This window comes from Lactuca virosa, chromosome 6 (assembly GCF_052849685.1).
Source record: "Lactuca virosa cultivar CGN04683 chromosome 6, Lactuca_virosa_CGN04683_v6, whole genome shotgun sequence".
NCBI classification, from domain to species: domain Eukaryota; kingdom Viridiplantae; phylum Streptophyta; class Magnoliopsida; order Asterales; family Asteraceae; genus Lactuca; species Lactuca virosa.
Window position 1 is genome coordinate 170,529,119 of NC_136431.1, and position 9,998 is coordinate 170,539,116.

A 9,998-nucleotide genomic window follows, 5' to 3' on the forward strand; every position below is an offset into this window, starting at 1 on the left:
TGTGGACGAAAAAAAAAACTCAGTTACCAAATGTATACAAATCCAAAAATATAGTATCTCTTCTTTCAGCTGTTGGCCTTTGTTCCGGCTTGCCTTGTTTCCGAGTTCTACTTAAGGAGAGAAATGAGAGGATACAGAGGGAAAGTGATGGGTGGCGAAGGAAAACCGTGTTCCTGAGTTTCATTAATGGAAGGAAAGTGAGTGGAGTGGATGGATTTTGGAGCCATATTTTCCTTCCAAATTTTCCTCCCAAATTGGGCGGATTTGGGAAGAAAGCGAGGGGAAGGAAAATTTCAAGTTTTATTTTTTTTTTTTCCTCCTAACTCGGAAACACAAAACTTAAAAATTTCCTTTCATTTCCTTCGAACTCGGGAACACAGAATAATGAATATTTTCCTTCACCTCCCTTTCTTTCTGTCAAAATTTTTCTTCCCTTTCCTTTAATGAATCTGCGAAAAAACTAGGTCGCTGGTGTTTGTTGATTAATAAAGTCTCTTGAAGAATAAAAAAAGGTAAAAAGAATCCATTATTCCACTTCTCTTTCTATTTAATAAGTTAAATAAAACAAGAATTACCAACATATTATTTAAAACACACAAAAATTTTAAAGAAGTTATACATCATCAGACGTTATAATAAATGAATTCCTCTTTTGTTAAATTGATTATAAACAGTTCTAACCCAATCGTCTTTAGCTCTTTCTACCCAGAACGATTTGCCCCTGTTATTCGGCAACGATGAGTTTCACTCCTCATTGTTTTCTTGAAACAAACTTCTTCAATAAACTATTCGTATTTCAAATTTGCTTTGATCACTGATTTTTTGAGGGTAGAGTGATTACAAATACAGGTATGCAATGCTTTTCAGTATTGTAAGTATCATTTCAGTTTAATGTCTTTTGCTTGTGTTGTTATGGTTGGAGTTGACGTGTTTCCTTCAGTTTGAAAAAAAAAAAAAAAAAACGAGAATCTGGAATCTGGATTGATATCAAAATATTGTTCAAATTCCCTACAATTTGTTTATTCTCATCTTTGTTTAATTTTCTACTTAAAAATCGGAGTTCACTTATCAATTAAAATGTTAGAATATCACATTTTTCTCGCATGCACGCTAGATGTTCGATAAAATGCCTGAACTAAATATTGTCCTTTGTAGGTTGAAAATGGTCGTTTCACCCAGATTCTGTACTAGGATCACACCAACAGATTCTTCAATGTTAAGAACCATTACAACAGTTTTTCAAACAATTAGACATTATCATTTCAACACAGATCAAACCCACAAAATCCCAAACCCGTTTCCTTCAACTCAAGGCATTGGTCGAAACATTGTAGCTGTTTTCTGGGACTTAGACAACAAGCCTCCAAAATCAGTATCCCCATTTGATGCTGCCATTAGGCTAAAAAAAGCAGCTGAATCATTAGGAATTGTTCGATACAAGATAGCTTATGCTAATCAAAGATCTTTCGATTACATCCCCCCTAAAATTAAACTACATAGAAAAGATAGAAAAACATTAAATCAACTAGAAAACAAAGGCATTACAAAACCTATCGATCCATACATATGTCGTGTTTGTGGGAGAAAGTTTTACACCAACGAAAAACTTATAAACCATTTTAAACAAATCCACGAACGCGAACATGCAAAACGTGTGAGTCAAATCGAATCAAGTAAAGGAAGTCAAAGGGTCAAACTAGTGGGAAAGTATTCGATGAAAATGGAGAAGTATAGTAATGCTGCAAGGGATATTTTGACTCCAAAAGTTGGGTATGGATTGGGAGACGAGTTAAAGCGTGCGGGGTATTGGGTTAGAACTGTTTCGAACAAACCACAGGCTGCTGACGTGGCGCTGAGGGAACACATGGTGGATATGATGGATAGGAGACAGATGGAGTGTTTGGTTCTTGTGTCAGATGATTCGGACTTTGTGGAGGTTTTGAAAGAGGCGAGATTGAGATGCTTGAAAACGGTGGTTGTTGGTGATTGTAAAGGTGGGGTTCTTAAGAGGGTTTCTGATGCGTGTTTTTCGTGGGAGGAGATAATTATGGGAAAGGCTAAGAAGGAAGGGGTTTCGGTTGTGGGGAAGTGGAAAGATGGTGATATTTTGAAAAGGTTGGAGTGGAGATATAATTATGAGAAAGAAAGGAAGTTGTATGATTCGGATGCGAGTGATTTAGTTTGTGGGGAAGATGATGGAGATAAAGTGGATGAAAGTCGTGCTTGGTGGAAACTTGAGTCGGATTCAGATGTTGAATCTTTGTAATTGTAGGTATGATTGTATGATACGTGAAATTATTAAAACTTGATAGGTTGCTTTTTAAAGGGTTAAATGCAAGAAATAATAGTGTACTTACATTTTTTTTTTCTTATTAGGACATTGTATTTTCAAAATATATCCAATTTGGATAAAGTTGCTATGGTTAGGTATATTTTTCATTTCACGTATGTTATCATTGACTCGTTGTTTTGTATCGTCTGTGATTATTTTAATATATGTATTAAATGTTTGAATTCAAACTTTAAATTGTTAATGATATTGTGATCAATTTTAATATCGACAAAATTTCATCAATGGTCCCTGTGGTTTCAAAAAATTACAAACTTAAGGATAACATTGGTCAACGCTACATTCATTAACTATCGACCCTCTACAACAGTGATTGTCATATTATTTACAGAGCAATCTTTTGCTTTGTTTTCATCTGAAGTTGACTTTGACTTTGACTCTGATTCCACTCTAGTGGTGATGATGAAGGCTGGCCTATTTGGAGTGGGTAATGACATGGTTTCATTAAGAAGCATGGAGATCATATCAGATGTTGTTGGCCTATCGATTGCACTTTCTTGTACACATAAAAGGGCAACATGAACAGCCCTCAAGAATTGTTGTACAACAAAAGTATTTCCCAATGTAGGATCCTTCAATTCCAATGTATCCCCTTGTTGCCATAGCTCCCATGCCTATATCATTAGGAGATGATTAATATAATATGTTCTTTTTGACTCTTTACCACTAAGTGGTGAATTTGACTACACTTACATATCCAATAAGATTGAATGTCCGATCAAGATGAACAAAGCTGCTATTTCTTCTTCCACTAACAATTTCCAAGATCAAGACTCCAAAGCTGAAGATATCAGACTTGATAGAGAAAGTCCCTTCCATTGCATACTCAGGAGACATATAACCACTGATACAACACAAATACATAATCGATATGACATTTCAATAAACTGATCATGAAAGAATATAATTCAATGGTAATTTTGATATTGTAAGTTTGTAAATGAGACAACTTACTATGTTCCAACCACCCTGTTAGTGATTGCCTCGGTCTCATTCTGCTTGAATATTCTAGCCATACCAAAATCAGAAATCTTGGGGTTCATACTTTCATCTAAAAGAATGTTGCTAGCTTTTAAATCTCGATGAATAACTCTCATTCGTGAGTACTTATGCAGGTATAACAACCCTTGAGCAATTCCTTCAATTATGTCAAATCGTTTACGCCAATCCAACTCTGCCTTTCTGTTTTCATCTACAAGACAATGATAGAAAAGAGTCTGTAACAAATAGAATATCACAAGTAAAACCGTTGTATAGACTTGTGTTAAAAACGATAAGTACCAAAGAGAAAGAAATCTAAGCTTTTGTTGGGCATATATTCGTATATTAACATCTTTTCTTCACCATGAATGCAACAACCAAGAACCCGAACAAGATTTGTATGTTGGAGTTTAGCAATGAGTACTAATTCATTCTTGAATTCCACAAGCCCTTGCCCTGATGTTCTTGAAAGCCTTTTGATTGCAATTTCTCGTCCATCACTTAGTCTTCCCTGTTTTTTTATAATTTCATGATATCTCTTTTTGTCAGATTAGAGATACAAATGCAAAAACATAACACATGCATCAAATTAGTTTAAAGTAACATAACCTTGTAAACAGGTCCAAAACCACCTTGTCCAAGCTTATTTTCAACTGTGAAATCATCAGTGGCAGCCATGATAGAAGCAATGCTAAATAATAACAAGTCATTTCCTTTCCCACCATTGTTTTCAAGCTGATGTATATCCTTGAAGCTTTCAGAAGCTGTCAACTCCAGGAAATACTCATCTCTCTTGTGTCTCTCATATTCTACAATCAGTATCAATGACTTAACAAAATATGCAACTATATTGTTCAAACAGAAGCTAGAATTATTATCATTGCTAATTTTATACCTTTTCGTGTACGCTTTCTCTTCTTTATATACCACAAAATGCCAAAACATAGGAAAAAGAGAGGAATGACAACGCCAATTAGTATCCATACCCAATTCTTGCTCTTTTCTGTTTTGTTACCTGCATATTGACTTGTTTGGATTCTAAAATGATCAAAAAGTAGCTAAAAAATCATTGGAAATTAACATTATTACCTGTATTTGGAGTGATTGAATTTTGGTTGATCACATACTTTAAAGTAGAGTTATCACGAGGATTAACCAAAAAGTTATTACTTCCAGTCCATATAACACAGCCAGTTCCATTGATGCTACTACTATTAAACCCCACACAAGTGCAATCATTCCAACACTTAACAAAACAATCACTAATACTTAAGCTCGAATTATCATCAATATCAATTCTTGTCGTATCCCGAGCAAAATCTCCATTCTTTTCACTAAAATTATCACTCTCTCTTCTACACTGAGGCAAACTCGACTCCACACAACCATTACCAGAATCATACCCATAACAGAACTCAGGTGTCCAAACAGTAGAATTATCAATATCTGTAATTTGTCCTTTTGCTGTTAAAATCCACATTGGTAAAGCAGCGATATTATTGGCCTCGTAGCTAAAGTATCGTGCTTCGTTGGTGTATACAGAAGAGAGATTATATCTAGATTGACTACTTGGGCCATTCAATGCAAACATATATTGAAATACTTGATTGTTTAGATTCCCACTAGTCCAGTAGGGTTTTCCTCGTTGTCGAATCATTAATCTTTGCGACGCTTCATCGATAGGTTCCCAACTCAAAGTAAAAGCTCCTGACTCAGGAATATCATTACTCACCCAAGAAGTCAAGGTCCAGTTCTTCCCTGTTGTCATGTCATACCCAAGTTTCATACCAGGTAAAAGTACATTCGTTGGATGATCAAAACTCTGCCATAAAACACTTTTGTCAGTTTCATCAATCAACCTAAAATTACCATTCTCTTCGAGAGTTGCAGTCACATTTGGGTTTGGACCGGTTTCAATATTTGTAATACTCATTAGAGTTCTCCCTCCAGCAGTGACGATCAAGTCTCCAATGTTGGCGTCGATGGAGAGGGCATGAGCACCTGAGGTGGATACAATTGGCGTGTTTGGATTCGCTACCCATACTTTCTTTAATTCAACATCGTCAGTATACCAAATTCCCAAATACCTATACCCTTCACCGAAAAACCCTAATGTGAAATTTCCACGGATGGAAACAAGCTGGTCAGTAGAGTCGAGTTGGCCGCCGAGTTCGATCGTTGAAAATGAATCGGAAGCAGGACAAAATCTGATGCTGTAATCAGCATCGCGACACGTAAACGTACTCGTCTGATCTTCGAACGCGGTGCTATAGGATCTCGGGCACGCTGATTTAAACAACTGAGCATATGCTGTTGGCCTACACGTCGAGCGTGTTGAAAATGAACTGACACAACAATACTCCGGCGAGCCAAACGCCTGGCAAGCACTCCTACACCCTTCTCCACCTCTCAGACTTAACTCTGTTGGACAACGTTGATTCAAGTCGTCAACACAACCTGTCTTTGCACAACTACCAGAACCAGAACCAGAACCAGAACCAAAACCAAAACCAAAACCAGAACCGCCAGTCGCCTCCACAAGTATTGGGAGGTTGAAGCCATCAACAAGGCTGACATCATAAAAATCTTGGCCTTGGAATTGGTTGACACTGAATTCCGCGATTGTAACGGGTGGTATGTATGAGGTTCCATTGCACTCTATTTTACCGGGGCCACAATCACCTGTAGCGCATGACACATTACCAGATGCATTGAAGTTGCAGCCTGTTCTACCCCAGAACCGACCCACCCACCCATCTGGAGCTTGAAGAGATCGTGAATTACCGTTTGGTAACTCGAATCCGGTGATATTGAAACGCGCTGAGCTTGCAAATCCTTGGATTCCAGGCCAAATAGTGAACTCACAGTCATTTACAAAAGTAAAAGTAGTCCCTGAAACTCCTAAAATTGTGTATAAAGTTGCATTTAGAACATGAGCTTATCTTATTTGAGTGTGTATGTATTGGATACAAAGGTACAGATTTACCATTAGAAAAGAAGAAGAAAAGAAAGCCCAGAATTTGAGAAACCGCTACTACATGAAATTGTGAAGATGATGACCAGGGAGAAATCATGCTTGAAGCCAAAAAGTTGTGTCTCATGGACACTCGATAGTCAAAAAGTCTGAAAGTTTCCGATAAGCTCTTGTCAACAACAATCCCATGAAACTAACAATAAGTCAATAACCCATGTACAGAAAAAGATTTAATAATGCAAATTCTCAAGAAATAACGATAGAAAGTAAATTACAGTACAATCTGCGTATCAAGTGTTTTTGATTTCCTATTTTCTTTTCTAAAACAAAGGAAGATTCTAAATTTTCAATATTCACAATAGGTTGTACTGTTTATCTCTTTTATTTTACCAATATCTACCTCAAATGTTTGTATGTCAAGCAAATAAAAGGGAGAATTATTAATAATATGAAAGAAAGTGATAATTACTTCAATTGAGATATTTTTACCAAGCCCTAGTTATTGATTCAAAGCCCAAATCCGTTTATTACTTAAATCGAACCCAAAATACAAACAATTACCTCCTGGACTCTTATGGTTGCAGGGTTGCTGCTGCAGAATTCAAACAAGGCTGCGAACTGCGAATTATTAAGAGAAACAGAGATAAGCGGAGAGAGATCGACATTTTTGTTGATAAAGCTTCGTGTATTTTAAGCAAGGACCTCATAACTCGTAATAAGCCAACAAAAATAGTTATTATAACAGAAAAGCCGCAACTAAACATTGACTGGGGGCAGAGATGGTGTTTGATTTTGGGACTTCCACTGTGGGCCCTCGGGAAAACAGCAGAGTCAGGTGCGGCATGTTCAATGATCTCAGGCTCCGTAGGCTGAGGCAATTGCGATTGAGATTGATAAATCTTCAATTGAAGTTCCCAGTTGTCTGGTACTACTCCTACCTCCATTAATATACCATTTGGGGAAGGGGAAGTAAACTCTGCCATTATTGGCTATTGGGTTGAATTATGAGAAAAGATGAACCGGTAACGTTTATCAGTGCAGAAACTTCAATATCCTCAACAGTTGCAACGAAAAGCAAGGTTTATCAGTGCAGAAAGTTCAATATCCTTAAGACTTGAAAATGGAGATGGAAAGCGAGATGTTATTGAAATGTGGAAGAATTAATCTAATAAATAAAAAGAAAATTAAATTGTCATATTTAATTTGAATATTTTATGATTATTTTTTATCGTTTTCTTTTTATTTTATTAAATTCTATACGGTAATAATTATAATAAATATAATAATAAAGAAATATCAATTTAATTTAATTTTGTTTTAATTTTAAAATTTATAAATTGAAGCCGAATTAAATTCTAGATGGGTCTCACACTTATGTTAAAATTAAAAAAAAAAAAAAAATTGTTCAAACAAATAACAATTTGATTAATTTTTTAAGAAATTATATATATATATATATATATATATATATATATATATATATATATATATATTAAAGAAGTGAATCATAGCAACAGTTAACATGCAGCTTATTTGTCTGTTTTGGTCCCTATACTTGCATTGGTTATTTCTGCCATTGTAGGTCCCTATGTTTTCCTGTATTTGTCTCCTTAAAACGTCCGTTTTCTGCTTTGGGTATTTTTTGTTATTGTTTATATTCTTATCGGACACGTGTATTTTTGGCTCTGTTGACCGTTTTCTCAACCAATGATGTTCTGATTTCTGTCACCCTCTTCCATCCTTCCAGAACTCTCTCTCTCTCTCTCTATTCCTCCGGTATAGTCTACTATACACAAAAAGCCACCGCCTTATCTGATTTCTTCTGCTTCATTCTTTTCTCGATCTTCTCTTAAGCGATTATGAAGCACACTACTGCCGATTTCCAGACCGGGGTTGACGTCCTACCGGTGGAGACGAAGCTGACGATCACCTCACCCCACGTCTCCACTCTTCGTCTTCTCTGTTATGCTACCATCATCAGCCGTAGCTTCTTATGACGGCCATCATAGCATCGCAATTGCTTCGTTCTCCATCGCTGACAACGAGACGACTCCGGGTAAAAGTGATAAGCGTCCTACTCCTTCTTTCAGTGGTAATCGTCAGCGACGACTTGTCCTACCACCTCCGTCATCGTCGTCTATCGACTGTAGAAATTGAGCCTCCACAAAAAAAAACCCCTAAAATCTTCTACTTTCTTCTTCGTTGGAGCCCTAAAGTCGACTGAAACAAATCACTTTCTACACCTTGTCGTTACATGTGATTTACTGACTATGCTTGCTTACCCTGTTCAGTTGTATATGTTTCTGGGACTCATCGGTGTTTCAAACTGCAGGACCATTTTTCTGGTATGCTGAAATGACTTACAGATGTAAGGTTTAAGCTAATGATGTATCTTTTTGGGTATTTTTCTATATTTGTGTGTATTATTATGTATTTTTTGATATTTCTAAATGTTTTTGTTGGGTATTTCTATCAGTTACGTACAAATTTCGAGTTTATAACCTTAACACTGTCATTGTGGTTGACATTTGTTCATTTCGATGACAGGTAATGCGAGGTTGACATTTGTTCATTACGATGCCAGGTGATGTTTCTTATGGTTAATTGTAGGAAGAAGAAACCATTGAGTGACTGAGCTATACGATGCCAGGTGATGTTTCTTATGTTTTTTGACATGTGCTGAAAGATAACGCCATAAACCCAACAGTTCTCGACCGCTTCCATCTCTACTTTATTTGAATTTCTTCTTGCCATGAGGTAAAGGCTTGCGTTCTTAACTCTCATTACATCCTGTACCATACTATTTCTTTTAATTTTTATATTAATTGCTTTAAATTATGTGCTTTTTAAGATGGAAATAGGTAAGTAACAGCAGGTAGGTTGTCAATTTTACTTCTTCACCTATGCAAAAATTAGGTTTTATGACCATTTTCTCTGTGATCTAATTTAGGAAATGGTGAATTTGATGGTGTTATGTCTTGCAATATATGATACAATGCAATACATTCGATCTCCGATCAATACAATATGTTTAGGTGAAGCTGCATCAATGGCTTCTTTGCTGTTGGCTGCTGGTGCAAAGAGTGAAAGGCGATCTCTTCCTAATGTCATCATCATGATTCATCAACCTTTCGGTGGATACAGCGGGCAGGCTAAAGACATGACCATTCACACGAAGCAGATTATTAGGGTTTGGAAGTCTTTGAATGGGCTTTATGCAAAGCATACTGGACAAAATGTTTATGTGATTCAGAAGAATATGGATAGGGATTGTTTTATGACTCCTGAAGAGGCGAAAGAGTTTGGAATTGCACAGGCAACATCATAAGAGGATTGTTGAATTCAAATTCAATGGAATTGCAGGAACTTGCTTTTACTTCTTCATTATTTGTATTATATAGGTTTGAGTGTTGTTTATTCAAGTACAAGTAAATCTGTTATTTCTGCATTTAATTTTAGTTAAATACAATAAATAGCAACCTACTTGCATATGTATGTCTATTGTTTCATCCTCCTGTTATAATGTTATACTTCAACATTGATTCCAATCCACATGCACCATTTCGTCCCACACAACATCATTTCCGACCAGCGCAATGCGCTGGAACGCATCTAGTTACATGATTAATTGAAAGTTGAGGTTCAAATTATATTTTTCATAAAATATATAAAGTGAGGTTCAAATTAATTTTT

General features: G+C 36.1%; 2 protein-coding genes and 1 pseudogene across 4 annotated transcripts; 2 read left to right on the forward strand and 1 right to left on the reverse strand.

Moving 5' to 3' along the window:
* The first annotated feature begins 625 nt into the window (after positions 1 to 625).
* Positions 626 to 2,444, forward strand: LOC145118855 (zinc finger (C2H2 type) family protein). The gene is made up of 2 exons (XM_079054516.1): positions 626 to 849; positions 1,156 to 2,444. The coding sequence occupies exon 2, from the start codon at positions 1,163 to 1,165 to the stop codon at positions 2,264 to 2,266; it is 1,104 nt and encodes a 367-aa protein (XP_078910642.1). The 5' UTR covers positions 626 to 849; positions 1,156 to 1,162; the 3' UTR covers positions 2,267 to 2,444.
* Positions 2,445 to 2,566: 122 nt separating this feature from the next.
* Positions 2,567 to 7,427, reverse strand: LOC145119258 (G-type lectin S-receptor-like serine/threonine-protein kinase At1g67520). 3 transcript variants are annotated; one of them, XM_079054880.1, is made up of 10 exons: positions 7,008 to 7,427; positions 6,867 to 6,923; positions 6,318 to 6,454; positions 4,421 to 6,232; positions 4,227 to 4,346; positions 3,941 to 4,140; positions 3,632 to 3,842; positions 3,305 to 3,542; positions 3,044 to 3,194; positions 2,567 to 2,964 (listed from the first exon to the last, which is right to left on the reverse strand). In XM_079054880.1, the coding sequence occupies exons 3-10, from the start codon at positions 6,430 to 6,432 to the stop codon at positions 2,641 to 2,643; spliced, it is 3,171 nt and encodes a 1,056-aa protein (XP_078911006.1). In that variant the 5' UTR covers positions 6,433 to 6,454; positions 6,867 to 6,923; positions 7,008 to 7,427; the 3' UTR covers positions 2,567 to 2,640. The 3 variants fall into 3 exon arrangements, with proteins under 3 accessions (XP_078911006.1, XP_078911007.1, XP_078911008.1); XM_079054881.1 differs by having other exon boundaries at positions 4,421 to 6,223; positions 6,867 to 7,427; XM_079054882.1 differs by having other exon boundaries at positions 4,227 to 4,334; positions 6,867 to 7,427.
* Positions 7,428 to 9,258: 1,831 nt separating this feature from the next.
* On the forward strand, positions 9,259 to 9,633 carry LOC145122069 (ATP-dependent Clp protease proteolytic subunit 2, mitochondrial pseudogene; annotated as a pseudogene).
* The last annotated feature ends 365 nt before the right edge of the window (positions 9,634 to 9,998 follow it).